The sequence below is a fragment of the Eumetopias jubatus genome, unplaced genomic scaffold (assembly GCF_037043125.1).
Source record: "Eumetopias jubatus isolate StellerSeaLion01/CBP00866 unplaced genomic scaffold, mEumJub1_p1.0 scaffold_13, whole genome shotgun sequence".
NCBI classification, from domain to species: domain Eukaryota; kingdom Metazoa; phylum Chordata; class Mammalia; order Carnivora; family Otariidae; genus Eumetopias; species Eumetopias jubatus.
Window position 1 is genome coordinate 89,468,863 of NW_028274819.1, and position 18,078 is coordinate 89,486,940.

Sequence of the window (18,078 nt, forward strand, 5' to 3'; positions counted from 1 at the left end):
TTAGGCTGGAGGAAGATTTAAATAACATTTAAAAAAATCTCTGCAAATGTCTCTGCAATGTGAAGGTTGATTTAAGTATCAACTTGCCTGGGCCACTGGGTGCCCAGGTTAAATATTACTTCTGAGTTTGTATGTGCAAGTGTTTCCAGGTGAGAGTAACATTTGAATCTGTGGACTCAGCCAAATAAATTGCTTTACCCAAAGCCCAAGGACATCATCCAATCCATGGAGGGTCTGGATAGAACAAAATGCACAGGAAGAAGGAATTCACTTCTTTGCTTCCTGCCTGCCTGCTTGAGGTGGGACATTTTCCCTCCCCTCCGCCTAGGATTTCTACCATGAGCTTCCCTAGTTCTTAGGCCTTCGGGTTCACACTAGAACACATCACTGGCTTTCCTGTGTCTCCAGCTTGCAGACAGCAGATTGTGGGACTTCTTGGCCTCCATGATTTTGTAAGCTAGGTCCTCACAGTTAATCTCCATCAATACTGTACATCTTATAGGTTCTGTTTCTCTGGAGAACACTGACTAATACAAACAACAATAAAAACCACACTGATTTTGTGCTTTCTGCTTTCCAGCAGCACATACACATGAAAAAGTCTTTACGGTACAAGAGTTTCAATCGGGAGCTTCCCCTGGGAAAACCCTTTGGCCTAATGAGGGGTAAATAAGAAGACGATGTCCTCAGTTCTGAGAGAAGGCACAATTTATTTAGTCAAATTATTTTACAACATAGTCTTCATTGACAATTGTCAGCTTAACACTTAATATAGTTTTAAAAAAGTCAATGATTACCTGAAAAATTATATATATTTTAATATCTAAAAAATATATTGCATATATAGGGCAGGAAAATCCCTCGTATCCACAAGGGAAAGTTTGCTTGTTCTTTTCAAAGTTGTGATTATTGCATTATGGTTATTTACAAACATTTCCAAAGCATTAAAGATTTGAATGGATTGCCTTTACCTGCTTGTGCACGCCCGTTAAATACTGCATGGTGCTTCTCTTTTCTAGTAAAGTCAGTGACTCAAACGTCCTGTTTTCTTTTTAGCAATAGTCACATTATGCTTTTTAAAAACCAGCTATAAAAACGTACAAACAGCCCAAATGTACAGATTGACAAAAGATGTACAAATTATATTTAAAAAAATAACGACTGATTTGATAGTAAAATTGTCTTTGTGACCGAGGTCAACTCGTTTATTTATTCTTTTTACTTTTTTTAATTATCTATTTTTAATACTGTGAGATATAGGAAAATAACTCTGCATAATTTATACAGTAAGTTGCCTTCTGATTGGTTGACCCTGGACTGGTGGTCTGACAAACGCACAGCGCTTGCGAATCTGTTTGTGTTCAGAAATCCCTAAGACTTTTCAAAGTTCTGGGACCCACTGTCATTACTTAAAAAAAAAAAAAAATTATTTAATTCTCTGTCTTTCAGTAATGTCTGCATTTGCATTAACATTTCTTAAGTTCATATCTTGACTATTTCTAGAGAGGATGGTCAGCCTAGTGCATACTGCCCACTGGGAGGGATTTTGCAATGCCCACGGCTTCTTAAATACACACACATGTTCTTTCTTTTAAATTCCAGTTGGGTGAAAACTTCACTGGCCTTACAACCAATGTTCCAGTTGCCATCCACTGAATCAGGTTCCCCTGAAATAAGGTTATATAAGCTTTCCTGCCTCTATTTTCACTCAGTCTCAAACCAGAGCATTAACTGGTTAAGTCCATGATTCTTTATCATACTGAACCCTACAAGGTCCATGATGAGACCCGTGTGTTGATAAGAAACTGCTTTGGTCATAAAAATATAAAGAAAATTTACAGTTTCTTTCCTAGAACCATGATACAACCATTCCAGTAATCTAAATATTCAACTCAGAAGATGATAGCAGATTGAGAATCCAAACTGGTGTACTGGCCCAGAAAATCATCCATCTCTTTGTTCAAGGTAGAGGAAGCAGAAGTTACCAACGTTAAAAAAAAAAAAAAAAAAAAGGATTGTTTTTAAAGAACAAAGGTTCTATCCAACAAGAAAGAACATCCAGTTTTGTTTTCTCTTCAAGGCCACGTATGTCCTTTGGAGTCCAAAGTATCCCAGGAAGTGTGAGGAATGGAGGGCTTCAGGTAGAAGGCCACTGATGATTAAGCTTCTAGTAGTAGCTGCCTAAGTGTGAGGGCACATGGGTGTTGGGATGGCGGGGGACATTGGGGTTGGGGTAAATCCCACCCGTGGGGGAGGTCCAGTATTGTGACGCTGCTCCAAAGAAGCTAGAGGAAGTAACAGGCATGGAGGTCGGGTGGGGAGGGACAAAGTTCACCTTTTGTTGATGGGCGTGGTAGGAGGGCATGTAGGAGATATCAGAAGGGTACTTGTACATGGACGACTCGGTGGGATGTGGCTGCAGAGCCTGCGCGATGCCGTGGAAGTCAAATTTGTAGGCATACCTCTTGCCATGCACTTTGGTCATAATGTTTTTATCATAGTAGTATCTGAGGGCCCGGCTCAGCTTGTCGTAATTCATGTTGGGCTTGCTTTTCCGCTCCCCCCAGCGCCGGGCCACCTCGTCGGGGTCCGTCATTTTGAACTCCCCGTTGGTCCCCTCCCAGGTGATACAGCTTGCATTGGCACTGTCGGACAGGAGCTCGAGGAGGAACTGCCACAGCTGGATCTGCCCGCTTCCTGCAGGCGGTGAGAGGCAACGGGAGAAAACAGAGCAGCTCAGCCCGCGGAAGTCAGGATCCAATTCCCTGAAATGCCAGGATCCTCTCACCCTTTGTCAGAAACCCATCATTTCCTTCCACATTCAGGATCTCCTGCCTCTGGCAGCCCCTTGGCTGTTGTGATTTGGGGCAAGCCACTTCCCACCCCTTTTGGCAAGAGTTTTGCATCTTTTCTTCTGGAAAGACCTGAATCACTGTCTAGTCTCTATCCACGGGGAATCGGGGCCAGGAGACCACAGCGAGGGTCACAGGGAGAAGGTGTGGCCCTGGTGTCAGGCTGAAGGGACCTGGAATGTTCCTTAGCAGAGCCCAAGTGCTTGGCTCTCGGCTCTAAGTCCGACAGAGAAGAACTTGGGCGGGGAGAAAAATAAGAGGAGAGGGAGCTGCGTGGCTTCTCCCTGCCCCCTCCCCTGACCCCAAGACCCCAAAACAGGAATGGCCAGGCACTAAAGAATGGGCCTGCAGACATTGGCAACAGGGGTTCCCTGGGATGTGAAGATGTGGACTTGACTACTGCAAAGGGCCAGTTAGCTCACACGCTTGGTGGTCTTGGTCTAGAACTCATTTGAGAGCTATTTTTAATAATGAACCCATAAAGGACATTGTCAGATTTATTTTAACTTTTCAGGGACACACCTCCTTCATAAGGCCAGAAAACTGCAACACTTTCTAAAGTGCAAGAATAAAACGCCTTGGGGACATCTATTCACTTGGGACTTCCATGAGGGCCATAACTGAGAACTCACTGGAATTGCTCCCCTGGCCCCTACTTCTTTCCCTACAAAAATTTCTACCTGTGCCATTTATTACTAATCTAAGCTTCCATGCAGATAGGCAGTGCTAATATGTTTGTTTTCCAAAAGAAGCCTCAGCTAATGGACATAACTACTACCTAATAACAAGCTCCAACCTCTCACTTGTATGCTAGAGAAGCAGATGTTGACCATTTCAAGGGAAAGAGTACATGTTACTTCCTAGTCAGGTGTCTGAACTTAGGACAGAGGTCTCTGTGACCTCACAGAGCTATGGAACATTCTGGAAAGAAAAACCTTGCCGGCCAAAGTAAACTTACCAGGGTTGGCTAGGCGACTGCTGGTCGGGCCCAGGATCTGATATGGATCTAAGGAAGCAAAAAAGGAAATTAGCTTCACTGTTATTAAAAATATAAAAACAACAGCATTAATAATAAGAATACCCCTGGGGTTTATACTTTTATTTCAATACCATAAAAAAAAAAAAAAACCCTGATTTCAGAAACCTTTACTGCTTTTATGTGCAGACCTCAAAGATCTGGAGCGGTTACGGTTTTCATCCCTATAATTACAGAAACATAGGATACTAGCAGCATCATTTTTTTTTTTCATAGTCGGTGTCCAAAATTTGTAGATAATGCTGTCATTGCCTAAAAGAGAATCATGAAAGAAGCTGGCTAATATTCAATCATCATGACTAAGGTGAAGGATGCCTTATTAAAACGAGTTAAAGAAAGGTCTAGTGATTCCTGGTCTTTGCAACTCTGTATACATCTCTGGTTTTGTGATGTAGCATTAGTGCCTGGAAATCAGGCAGCCTGGGCTGTAGCCCCACTTACATTACAAACTAAATAACTCACTGGACAATCTCTGCTCCCTTCTAGCACCAAATTCCAGCACCTTCAGCTTCAAAATGACAGCCAGAATTTGTATTTTAGCTGCAAAATGACTGTTCTTTATATCTCAGTCTCCATAAAACTTACATGATTATTTAATTATAAAAAGAATCTTTGCAGTATTAATTACATGAGGTTGGTCTTCTTTTTTTTCAGGTCGGGAAATCATGGTACACACTCCGCCAGGTTGTCAAATGTTTGATACAATTTTACTATTTTTGCACGTGTCGTTGCAATTTTTAAAAAATCAGCATGATTTGGGGGTTTCTGCTTGCAACCATGAATTAACCTGAAAAGTCCTCAAGGCTGCTTCGTCTACCCTTTTGCATCCACATACCCACACAGCACGACAACTGAAACATTTTTAGCAGGTAATGTCTAATTTTGTTGTCGTTGGGAATTCTTTAAATCGGCTATGTCAAACCCTGTTTGGCTTATGTGTTTCATTCAGCACATCCTTTCTCAACCTTCCCAATGACATGTAGGTCAATTCTCTATTGTTCTGCCTTCGATAGAGATGGAATACGATGTTTATCTGTCTTAAAGCCAGTGGCTTGTCCAGAACTTAATCTCAGCTGTGTCACACAGGGAAAACAGAGCTGGGCTTGGGAGTGGACATGACAGCCATCTTCAGATACAGGACCTTCCTACAGAACGGGAGGAAGGTTTTCCAGAGGGCAAACCAGAAAGCTGGACAGCAGTTACAATGAGGGGGACTTTGGCTGCAAGAGTGGAAATGAGCTTAGCGAGGTAGTGGACTCCTGGTAGCTATAAATATTCAAGTAGAGGTGAGATAATCATAAGACAGGTGTCATAGAAGGATGTTTTAGACCTAGTTTCACTCCAATACCAAGAGTCTCCAATCCATGGTTTGAGAAGTTCACCTGCCTAATTTGTTAAGCAGACCCATCACGGGCTGAGGGTAGTTTTAGGAGAAAGGTTTTGTGAAGCCTAAAAGGTTTGGACCAGCACCTCTGGAGTCTGAGGATTAGAGCTCTAGTTCTCTCATAAACCAGCTGCATGACTTTTGGCAAATCACCTGCCCTCTCTGGGCCTCAGTTTCTTTATTTTACAAAATGAGGTGTTGGAACCTTTAATCTTTACATTCATTTTACCTCCGATATTTAACGAATCTTTGCCTGGTTCTAGTGCCTGCTACTTTTAATTCACAGAGCTCTTACAGGGAGTCAAAATAGGGACCCCCTGTGAAAGAGAAAAATGAGGGCAAATACTGTGTATTGACTCAGTTCTCCTCAGTTGACCAAATGGAATAAAGAGCAAAGGAGGGATGACCCATCCCAGACAGGTACCTGGTTGGGGCCTTTGTTCAGTATTCTTACTCATTGCTTGTGCTCCTGCAAGTGGGGGACCTGTGGTAGGGAAAGAGATAAGGTGAGTTGGGCACTCTCCATGAGGGAAGAGAAACATCTCGTTCAAAGCCCTCCACAGGTGCTCCCTCATTCATTCGCTCATTCACCCACTCTCCACTCACTCACTCATTCATTTTGTTTTATAAATATTTATCTAGAGGGGCGCCACGGTGGCTCAGTCAGTTGAGCATCAGACTCTGGGTTTCAGCTCAGGTCATGATCTCAGGGTCGTGAGGTCGAGCCCCGGGTCAGGCTCCATGCTCAGTGGGGAGTCTGCTTGAAAGATTCTCTCTCCTTCTGCCCCTCCCCTCCGTCTCTCTCTAAAATAAATGAGCAAATCTTATAAGTCTTATAAATATTTGTCTAGCATCTTCTAGTCCTGGCAGTATTCTTGGTGCTGGAGATTTAGCAATGAACCAGCAGTTCCAGTAGAACTTACATTTTCACGGGGAGACAATGAGAACAACAAACATACAGCACAGCATGCCTAATGGTATTGCTGCTGTGAATTGCATTTTTAAGTAAGAAATTTCAAGGTTCTTAACGGGATGGTGACATGTGAGTGAATGTCACCTGCTTGTGCGTTTCCATGCTTTGTGAGTTCCCCTCGTGGAACCCCTCACATACAGCCTTTCGGGTCCCATCATAGCTTCTCCATCCTAGACCTTCGTGGCTTCTCACACAGTTTATGGCTTAGTCTGACTGTATCCTCACCACTCCCCTCTCTTCCCACTCGTCCACCATATGATATTTAGTCAGTTTCATTTCCCTAAACCATTTCCCTCCACCATCCAAGCACCTTTGTGAGTCTTCACTGACTAAAGAATGAAGGTCTACCTTCACAGCAGCCTTTGTGCCCCTTCCTTGCCCTTCCAGACTGTTTTCCCTCTGTGTATCTGAGTCCTCCCTAACCGTCAGACATGTCAACCCTGACATCTTTCCCTGGTCCCCACCTCTCCCAGGAGGCTCTGTCTTCCCCATCTCTGCAGGGCCAAATCCTGCCTCTCCTTCAGGAGTCAACTCAAATGGTGCCAGGTCCACAGGCCTTCCTTGATACCACCCAGATGAAAAGAGCTGTGTGTGTGTAACCCCTCTCCCCAGCTTGACAGACTGGCCTGTGTCTGATTCATCTTTGTGAACCTGAGAGTGCCAAGTCCTGGGCATGGAGTAAACAAATAATGAATACACAGTACTGAAAGGGATCCTAGTATTGCTTGGGTATCAATTTGTAATCCCAGCCTTCTTGAAAGAAGGCCCTTCACCACCCATGTGCTTGACCCTTTGCTTCCTACAGATAGCGAGGTTCACACATCCTGGTTAGGAGTTTATAGTCATTCTCCTTCCCCACTCCCTGAAAGGGAGATTTTGGGTTGGACTTGAACACAAATTGATGTGTCAGACCCCCACCATTGCCTGCAAAGACCATCTTCCATCCCAGCCCTTCATGAAACCAGGTCAGGGAGGTTGGTATTTATGAGTAAGCTTCAACACTCAGAAGAGGAAAGTCATGAAGGACCATTATCATGACAGAAATGGCTAGATCCAAATCCAGCAACCTTCCATTCATACAGAAAACCCAGTCCTGAGAAGCCTTCTAACTTCAAAAATGCGAAAACCAAATGCAATGCAACAAAACCGAAAGGTCTGAATGAAAAACTCACACCATCTTTCAGGGAACAGGTATCACTGATAGGCCCTACCCTGGCAGTTAATTTTGATGTCCTCCCTATAGGCAAGACAACAGATGCTCACCCCTGCCCTGTTCTAGCTCATGACCCTGTTCTCCACCCGTGTTTGTAGAAAAAAATGTTTTCCTCCAAATAATAGCGTGACATTTACTTACTTTTGTTGAGGCCAGAATTCATGTTATTGCCCCATCCTCCTCTCCTGACTGAGTCATAAGAAGGGTCTAATGAAAAACAACAAGTAGAGGTACATCAGCATCTCCAGCTTTTCAGACAGGTGCCATGAGGATTCCCTTTTAGTGATCAGGAGAAATTTGATTTAATCAGCCATGACGTCTTAAGCATGACTAAGCTCCAGAAGAGTACTCTCCTCCTGGGGTACGGGTGGGAAGGAACATTAACAGTCATTGGAAGCTGGAGTGAATGGAAAGAATCCTGAATCTGAAGTCAGAGGATTGGTGCAAGTTCTGCCCCTCACTCCTATTTGTTGTGGGACCTTGGATGAATCATTAGCCTTCCCCGAGCTTCAATGTTCTTGACTCTGGACATGAAAATTTACACCACTTATCTACCTTATGGAGTTGTAGTAATGCTGTGAGCTGACTATTTGTATGTCCTCCCCTCTCCCGCCCCCAAATTCACATGATATCAACACGTGATGTGTTGCGATGTGATGTGATGGTGTTAGGAGGTGCAGGCTTTGGGAGATAGTTAGGTTATGGGGATGGAGCTCGCATGAAGGGGATCAGCGGCCTTATCAGAAGAGGCCCGAGAGCTAGCTCCCGGCCTGGAGGCGATGTGCTAAATATCTCTTGTTTCTAAGCCACTCAGTTATAGCCACTTGTTATAGTGGCCTGACTAAGTAAGACAGGCAGTACTCAAACGAGGTAACATATGTGAGGCAACTTATAAAGTTTTCTACAAATATAAACGAATGCAAGTTTAGAAAGAAAAAAAAAATCTGTAGTTGTGTAGTAAAGTCCTTTAAGCAGCTCTGAAAAGATGAGCTAGGTCCAGATTAAAGACTCCCTGGGAAGAAGGTCTCAAAGACCAGGCTCGTGATGTTCCTGGCGGCCGACTCTGGCCCCGTGCTTCAGCACACTGATATTTCAGACGCACGAGCACATTCTAGGCCTTCCGTCCTCTTCCAGGGAGAGTGGAAGGGCTGGTCCTGACCACCACAGAGAAAGAAAGGAGGCCAGAGTGTGGCTGGAAAGGGGGCAGGAGCAAGAAGCAAGGGCACGGAGGAGCGAGGCTTCCTGCCTGGAGACGCCTACTGGCTTGCTCTCAGGGTGCCTTGGAGAACCTTCCACTGAACCTGCCCCTTTGTGATCACAACCTCTTTCTTGAAAGATTCCACGTGCCTCCACAACCGCGTTCAGGAACTGCATAACTAACTGGCTGGAAACTTCCTCTTTTCCCTTCTCGTGGTGTGAGTCCCGCTGAGACACTGAGCAGGAAGAGCAGAAGAGTTGGAGGATTCAGAATGATGACTTTCAAAGTCTTTCCACGAACAACAAAGAAACCATAAAAACCATCCGAACAAATGGAGCTCAAACCTCATCAAGCAGCAGCCTGACAGGGTGGAACACAATCCATACCTCCCCGCCCCCTACAACCACCACTCCTCTGAGCCTCTCCAGCAAATTAGAATAAGAACTGAGGAGATGGATGGGCTCATCCTATTGCTTGTTCTCATTGGTTCTGGTAAGAAGAACCAAAAGACAGGGACAGTTTTCTTGTGGAAAAATCCACGTGTGGATGCACATTCCTCCTGGCTCTGGAAAAGCCAGGGCAGTTTTTAAATTACCATCTGTAGCAACTGGCATGAAAAGCAAAACAGAAAGTGAGGGGGAATGGGGATGGGGAGGAAGGGCAGAGAAAGGGACAAAAGAGAGACAAAACTCCACGCATTTAAGTCGTCTGTTTTTGTTTTTATTTGGCTTTCCCTCCCCCCACCCCCACAATTCTCCTGCAAATAGATTCTTCCTCTTGCTTAAAAACAAAACAAAACAAACATGAACAAAAATCCCAACTTGTTTAGGGGCCTGGAATGCTCTGCTCGCATGAGCATTTTCTGGGATGTCTTGCAGGGGTCTGCAGAGTGTGTGCAATGCTGGTATAAGCAAAACAAAAGGCAGGATTCCTCAAGATTTCTCTTTGGGGCAGGGGCGGGGAGTAAATGCTGGTTAGGCCTCTGGTAATTTATAGTTGGGCCTTGAACACCACTGTTTGACTGCGTGGGTCCACTTATACGTGGATCGTGTAGGGTGCAAGTACTATAAAGGTCTTCTCTCTTTCTTATGATTTCCTTACTAACATTTTCTTTTCTCTAGCTTACCGTGTTGTAAGAATATAGCGTATAATACATCTACCATACAAAATATGTGTTAGACGACTATTTATGTTATTGGCACAGCTTCTAGTCAACAGTAGACTGCTAGTAGTCTACTGCCAATGGTTCCCAAGCAGTGTGTGAACTGAGAGCAACACAGACCACAAGGCCCCTTCCTTTTGCTTTTTCATTCCCATCTACCTACATGGAAAATCCCGCCACGGCTATCTGGGTCCAATAAGGATGCCCTGGGTCCGTTAACTGAAGAGTTTAACAAATGCACTCTGGGGGCACCTGGGTGGCTCAGATGGTTGAGCATCTGCCTTTGGCTCAGGTCATGATCTCAGGGTCTTGGGATCGAGCCCCGCATCGGGCTCCTGGCTTGGCGGGAAGCCTGCTTCTCCCTCTCCCTCTCCCCCTGCTCATGCTCTCCCTCCGTGTGTATCTCTGTGTCTCAAATGAATAAATAAAAATCTTTAAGAAACAAAAAGAAAAAAAAAAAAACAAATCCACTCCGTGGGCACTGGGGCTCACAGGGACATTTGCTACATGTAACATTTCAATGAAGACCAGAGTTTTGGGAGTAAATCCTATTGTAAAGACAAAGGTCCGCTGGAGAAGACCAACGCCAAGAACCAAGGTCTGGCACTTGGCCTCAGAGAGCTGAAGAACCAGGGTAGCCTTTCAGATTAAATGAGATAGCCAAGTAAACGCCTGGTCTAGTGAGAGCATGGAGTCAGCCTCGGCACATGTTGGCAAGTAATATTATTATTGGCATCCTTATTATGCACCTAAAAAATGATTAGCCCCAGAGACATGGGTTTGCTAGCCCTACCAAACACACATTCACTTCTCCTCCCCTGCCCCCGACCCCCTTATTCTGCTCTACTTATTTCTTTGTCTACTTATCACCTAATTTAATCACTGACTCATGTTTGTTGCTTATAGTCTGCATCTCCTACCCGAATGCCAGGTCCACAAGGGTAGCAATCTTCTGTTCCCTGATATAACCAAGCACCTAGAACAGTGTCCTGCACAGGACAGGTGCACGATAATTATTTGTAGAATGAATGAATAGACGGGGCCAATATTTTCCTCTTGCTAAGTATATGCTAAGTATATTCCTCTTATTGTTCACTGCTTCACTAGTTGAAGAGAATTCAAGGCTCCGACCTTGACTTCTCCCCACTGAAGTCTCTTAGGTGATTTAAGTCTGGGTGATGAGGTGAAGAGGCCATATTAGCCCTGGGTACCCTCGAGACACAATGGACAACAATGCACATATTACAAGGCATAGGCTAAAACCTTGTCCCCACAGTGGACACCACACATTTAAGTGCCCGCATTTTATTATATATATTTTTAACAATGTCATTGAAATGAGGGTTTGTTTTTTCCCACCTAAAGTCATGCAAGGCAAAACTTAGCAGTGTGGCAGTTCTCATCCCAGACACACAAACAGAAATATGTCTACAACCCAAATGGAAAAGCCTGGACCTGGGAGTTAACCCAGCAACTCACATTTCTGCGCCAACACCAGCCCTCCCGGGGCCTGAAGCCTGGCTATGGCAGAGTCCCTGACCAACGCTGCTGGTCAGCACAGGGAGAGTTCTCTGATGGCCTATGCCAGGTCCACGCAGCAGCCTGAGTGTGCACTGACCCCCGCCCCTGCCCCACAGCCCCCCAATATGGTGCATACTTCTGCTTTCTGAGAACTGTCTTCTGAAAAGACAAGCTTAAGGTAGCAGCAGAGCAAAAGTTTCAAAAAAGTGACCGTTAGGAACCAGCAGACTGATTGACAATCTTCTATGTGGTGGCAGACGGCATTATCAGCAGAAAAATCACTCCGACTCTGACAAACTGTCTTTTTGCTTTGGTAAAGGCTGACACTCCCTGGCTTTACAGAATACTAAGATGACACATCTCATTGTGATTCCTTCTCAGACACGTCACCCAAAGGGCTCCAGCTGGAGCCCATGGTTTCGGGCAGTCCCGAGCTCAATTTTTGCCAAAGCAAAGAGAGACCAGAAGCTTGTGCTGGAGAATCGGGGCACTGCGGGGCATTGTAGATACTTCAGCCTCACGTATATAACGGCCTGAACAGTATCTCCATTATGTGATACTCAGTGTGGCTGAATCAGACATGAAATGGCCTTTCAGATTCAGGAGAGCCTCCTGGAGTAGAGAAATATGAACATAGAGATTTTTTTTCTTTTTTTTTCTGAAAAGTCTCTGCTAGAAGGGGAAAGCTCTTTCTGGACATGACCTTCTCATAGACATCCCAGTGTTAACTCAGTTTCTGTGTGAAGCTTTTAAATGGGTTCTAGAAATCTGGCCAACTGACTCAGGAAAGAAAGTTTCTTTCTGCCCTGACACCACGTTTGGCTGTCTGAAGACTTCATGTCCCAGGAGACACACAGCTCTCTACTTTGTCATGATCTCACCTGGAGGCCGGAGATGCAGGGACACCAGCACACAAGAGCTTCTCTCCTGATCTCTTATGACACAAGGCCGTGCTCTCAATTACTTGATGGAAAAAAGATGAATTTTCCCTGAACCTTCTCATCGAATTTCTGGTTGCTGCTGAAAGAGTTGGCAGCACCTAACCCTGTTTATCCGTGGAAAGCCCGGCTTCTGAGTAGACCTTTCAGCTGAAGAATGGACAAAGCTGCTTCTCTCAGTCAGATCCAGACTTCCTTTCTTGAAAGCTTGAGGATGCCAAAGGAGACCCAGAGCCCTGGACTTCCCAAGAAAAGGCCCAACCCACTTGGGGGAAGATACATCCCCTAGAAGCTCACCGGGAAGAACTGTAGGGGAGCGACCATGTTTGTCGTGGGTAGACGTTTGGGCCAGATGATCCTCCAAAGCCCCTTCTCCCCTCTGAGGTCCTGGGCTTCTGACAGGCCCATTCTCTGAGGAGCAGGCCCTACTGGCCAACAACCCAACCCACACTGCTTTCCTCTGGGCTCCCCTTTGTGTTGCCCGTGACGCTGTGTCCGACCTGTGAAAGCCTGCTCTGCTTCCTGAACCTTCCCGACCCCCACCTCGGGACCAGCTTCTTGCCTGCCACTGTCTCGGCCACAAGGCCTGCCAGCAACCATGCCAGATGTCTGACCTTCCGGCCTGGCCTCCCGCTTCGAAAACACTGCACAGGCAGCTAGCACCTGAGAGGTAGCACTTTATGGAGGGCACAGGATGCCCCTGTGGAGGTGTCCTTTCTCTGTGGGAGGCCCTGAGCTTTCTTCAGCGGTTATGTCACAGAGTGTAGAGTCAGTTAGCCCTGGGTTCGGACCCCAGCTCTGTCATCTACTCATGAGTGATCTTGGCCAAAGGGCTACTCTGCTTTTTTGAACCTCAGGTTCTGCTTCTCTAAAAGAGCTGAAAAACAAATCCCTTAGAGACTGCCCTGAGGACTAAATCAACATCTGATGATTTAAAATCTGCACCATAGACCGGTCGTTTATTCTCTTCCTTGTACCTCTAAACTGTTTCTCTTGGTGAGTCGAGGTTAAAAAGTTCAAGGAAGGCCTTGAAAAGGAAGTGAAGCCATAAAGGAGACAGAATCGTTCCACTGCTGTGCTCCTAAATCAACAATCCCCCATCGGAAGCATGTGTGGCCCTCTTTCGACACAAGAAGTAGATTAGCTTGGACCCCGGTTTGAGAGACACGGCGCTGGGACACGGTGAGGGACAGTGGCCGAGGGCCGGCTGAGGGTAGAGTAGGCTTGGGTGGTAAGAGTCCAGCGTCCACCCGACTGCCGGCTCCCCCAGTCCCTGCCCAGCCGGCCCCGATGCTCAGAGCTGTGTCCCCTCACCTCATTTCAACCCGTGCTATTGGGGCAGCCCAGCCTTCACCTCGGGGGTATCTTCTGTTCCAAAGAGCAGCAGAGGATCTTGGCTTCCACTGAGAATTCAGGAGGAGGGAAATATCTAGGGAAGGCCTTCCTCAAACTTGGAACTCACAGAAAAAAACAACAAAAAAAAAAAACCATCGTGGATCAGATTTCCTTTGCTCAAGGATCTTGTCCTGGAATCCAAACAGCCCCTCAGCCTCAGCACCGGCCCCGCTGTGTGGAGTATAATGGAGGTACTGTTTAAGATATTATATGTGCGAAGGGGAAAAAAAAGGACATCTGAGAAAAATGCTTGAAAAAAAATGGATGGTTTTTAAATATGAAAAGTTCGGAAAGGCGAGTGGCACGTTGGCCAGGTACAACCTTGCCACAGTCACACGAGGCTCCCCGCTGAGCCTGGACCCTTCGTTCACTTTGTGTCTCCCGTGGGCTCTGTGTCTGAATGACACAGAAGTCTAAATGACCTATTTATTTTGATAAGGCCTCAAAGTGGGATTTTTGGGCCAGGCTTATGTGGAAAAGCAATTCGTACTGACTAGATTAATTGGGTGTTTGCCCAAATTCCCCTCCGCATTGGGCCATGTGGACAGAACTAAAGTGCAGGCTTTTTGGTCAAATCTGCCTCGGGTTTAAAAGTATTCCACACAGGAAAAAGAAACCCTCACTGTTCACCTAGGTAACAGGGCTTGAGGGGAAATGAGAGGTCGTCTGTGTTCAACTCCCTCCACTCTGCTGAGGACCCTGATCTGAATAACTGGAGCTGACATTTTCACAGTGAGGTTGTCTTCACTCGCTCTGGCCATAGGGGACGCAATCCTGTGTCTGCTCCACAAATCAGCTTTTGCATCCTTTTCTTTTCAAGGTCTGCAGGTCAAGGCTCCCTAGTGATAGTCTGACGTTTATTGCCCTGCCCTGTTCCGTCTTCTTGTGTAATTCTTTGTCCACATACCCCCCCCCCCTTACTTGGTGATGATCTTTTGGAAGAGAGGGACTGTGTCTTAATCACCTTTGTTTCCCTCGCCCGCCCCGCGATTCTTCCCCTCCCCAACACTAGCTTACTGGACTTAATCAATATCTCCTATCCCACAATACATTCATTCATTCAACCACGTTTTACTGAATGTCTACTGTCGTGCCAGACACCACTCTATGTGCTGAGAACACAGTGATGGCTAGACAAACATCCCTGCTCTGTGGGACTTACATTCAAAACAAACAGTAAACTACATTGTATATGAGAAGGTGGTGAGAGCCATGGAGAAAGAGAAAACACTGAAAGCAGAGCAGGCAGTCGAGGGATGGGGAGGGGCTCCCTGAAAACACATCACTGGAGCAAAGACCTGAGCTGTCTGATGTGAGAACAGAGCTCTCCCTAGCGCCATAATTTTCTCACGAAGAGTGGCCAGCTCGCCCTACGTTGATCTGAAAGCCCCCCTGGAAAGTCGATGCCCTTCTATTAGCTCTTTATTTAGTGGGAATTACTTTATGTTGGAAGACAACAAGATTAGTGAAAAAACCTGACAGCATCTTTCTGGTGTTTTGGGGTGAGGACAGTACGATGTGGGATGAGTTCAGTCTAGTAAAAGGGTTCACCAGTTTTTGCAGACTTAGAATCAGGCTAATTGGCAACCCCGAGGTCTTCCCCTCACACTGACTTAGGATTGCCTTAAAATCCCATCACTGCCTAGGATTTGCCTGTTGAGCTGCATCAGAAATGGTTTGCAGGAAAGGGAGATTCTCTGGGGTCAGTGTAGAAAGAGTGGACAGTTCATGGTGAAGGAGTATTCCATCTTTATGGCCTGGTAGGTAAGCATGACATGCTTTCATCTCTGTGTCCGGCATCCACACAACAAAAACACAGTAGTTTTAAAGAAAAATAACCACCAATTCTTGGTAGGTGGAATGTGATCTCACTTATATAACAGAATCAGAGGCTTCTTTTCGGACTGGAAGAGACCTCAGACATTATCTAAACCAGACATGCAAATTAGCACAGGCCTGGAGGCCCAAAGCCTGAGAGAAAGCATATGTGGCCATGTAAGAATTTTAATAGAAATTGAAAGTATGACTCATAGCATAAAAACTGCCATTCTCTAAACTCCTCTAGGATATTGGGCAGGGCTGATAATTATTTTACAGGCAGACTGAAGACTTTTTAAGCTCAAAGATTTTTCAAAATTATGCCAAGAATGATTTTCACCCCTTTGGAAGCGTGGTACCCAAATCTTATCAAGCATAAGGTTGTTTGTGGTGTTAGTAAAGGTGCCTAAAGATTTTCATTAGAAGGATTCCATAATTTCTCTTTAATCTATTCCACGCAGGGAAACAGCTCATTGCAATGGGAAGAATTCTGGACTGGGCTTCAGAACTCCTTGGTTTGCTTCCTATCTCTGCTGGTTACCAGCTGCATGAATTAAGGCAAGCGACTTAATCTCTCTGAATCTCAGTTAACCTATCTGTAAAAGGTAGGTACTTGGGGGAAAGAAAATGATTCTTCTAAATTTATGAGTTTGGAAAGCCAAATGGCTCCTTTAATCCCCACAGGGTTCTACTGAGGAGAAATGAGATCATGTATGTGAAAATGCTTTATATATTTCGAAGTGTCCTATGGAATTATAGCTGCTATCTTGTTCCAGAGTTTAATTCATGGGAGATAGGAAGTTAATCTTTCTTGTGTCAACCAAAGCTGATTTCTTTTGGTTCTTTCTTTAGTGAAGCAGAAGGATTGGGTAAATATTTAATTAAATTGTCAAAGACTAGATTTTTCTTCCCCAGTGAACCCATCAGCTCTCAGTGGTATTTACTAAATATCTACAGGGCTGGAAAAAAAGGACGCAGGACCAAACTCACAATTAAAGACTACGAGGTAATCTTACAATTAGGTAATTAGGTTCATAGATAGCTTGTGAGTGTGGTAGGGGTTTGAGAAGAGATTGTAGTCTTTGGGAGTAATGAAGAAATATCTTAAAGGCAGGACTTGACTTGGGCTTTGAAAGGTATGTTGAATTTTGTTAGACAAAGTAATAATCCCGTTTAATTACCACTTTTTCTTTAGAGTATGCCTGACATGAGAATGTGAACTTTATCGAAGAGCCATGTTTAAATTTTTTCTTGATCCTCCCAGGTGGGAGCTTATAGATTCCTGAGATGAGAGAGGAAAAGCCCAGGACTAAGAGTCCTGGTTAGTGTTTCTAGCTATAGTATTTCTTCCTCAAAGACTTGATGTTCTCCAAAAGGATAATTCATGAGAGGTAAGTTCTTTATTTTCTTAGATAGGGGCTTCTCTAAAGAAAGTTGTTAACATTTATAAAAAGAACTTGGGAAAAGTTCTTATATTAAAATAACAAATGATACTATTGATACTTTGGCTTTTCACTAGAAGATGCCCTAAACCCCTACACCTCTATCTGGCAGGAGAGAAATTTCTCTCTCTCTCTCTCTTTCTCCAGATAGAGGGATAGATAGATAGATAGATGATAGAATTTGGTCTATGAGCACGAGACGAAGCAAGCTTCTTTCAAATATTTTCCAATAACTACCACGCCCCAAACAATCTCTCTGTACGACTTCTATATCAGTATATTTTGCAAAACACATGCATTTGGAATATTATGTGTTGAGGTGGCCACGAGCAGGTCCTCTGGAGCCCTTGTGGACCTAGTATTTTCTTTCCCAAGTACTTTGGGACCTCACTACTCAAAAATAGCCAACAGGGGTTACTTCTAGCTTCTATTACAAACCGAGACCACATGGTAATAGAAATGGAGTTACATCAACCCAAGCCAATCTCACTTTGAGTCTGAGCTCTCTTATCTGGAATGGGATGAAATGTCTGAGTCAAAGTGAAATTTGGTAGAGATGAGAGACCTAAAATAGTAATAGTCAAGAGTCTGGAGATGAATTGGAAATTCAAAACTCAAATGGCCCGCTTAGTAAGTGTGAAATGCTACTAAGAAACTGGCATTAACGGTGGTGGGAACTGCACCGGCCCCCTCCCCCAGCACTGTCATGGGAGGCCCCTCCCTGGTGGCGGGGGTGGAGTTGTTGTCTGGCTGAAGGATTGGAAGGGTGCTCTTGAGGTCAAGTGGCCTCCAAATACCTTTCCCACAGTTTTGCCCCCTCCCCCTCCCCCACCTCCTGGGCTTACTTAAAGCCATTTTCTCCTATTAAAAGGCAGCAGGGCTCATCCATTCATTGTCACCATCATTAATGTTGCAGGACAAGTTGATGCCTATCCAGTTCTGGATTTCTCCAGGAGCACCTAAGAGCAGCTTCAATAAACAAAGATATAAAGACAAAAGACATGCCCACGGAGGGCAGGAAGGCCAAAGTTGGGGAACTTGTAAGTAGCCAGGAATAGGACTAGGGGCCTGAGTGCCTTCCGGCACAGGGACAGGAAAAGGCCAACGCTGTGGTGGCAGAAAAGGGTGCCCATGCAGAGCAAGGAA

General features: G+C 45.1%; 1 protein-coding gene across 3 annotated transcripts in view; it reads right to left on the reverse strand.

Moving 5' to 3' along the window:
• Positions 1–690: 690 nt before the first annotated feature.
• Positions 691–18,078, reverse strand: part of FLI1 (Fli-1 proto-oncogene, ETS transcription factor) — a 112,419-nt gene continuing 95,031 nt past the window's right edge. For 2 of the 3 annotated variants that reach the window (XM_028120844.2, XM_028120842.2), the window contains 4 exons: positions 7,600–7,665; positions 5,697–5,756; positions 3,811–3,858; positions 691–2,697 (listed from right to left, as the gene is read on the reverse strand). In XM_028120844.2, the coding sequence (XP_027976645.1) occupies positions 2,168–2,697; positions 3,811–3,858; positions 5,697–5,756; positions 7,600–7,665 (704 nt within the window). In that variant the 3' untranslated portion in view covers positions 691–2,167. The remainder of the gene's footprint in view (positions 2,698–3,810; positions 3,859–5,696; positions 5,757–7,599; positions 7,666–18,078) is intronic. The other variant, XM_028120843.2, reaches the window with a different exon arrangement.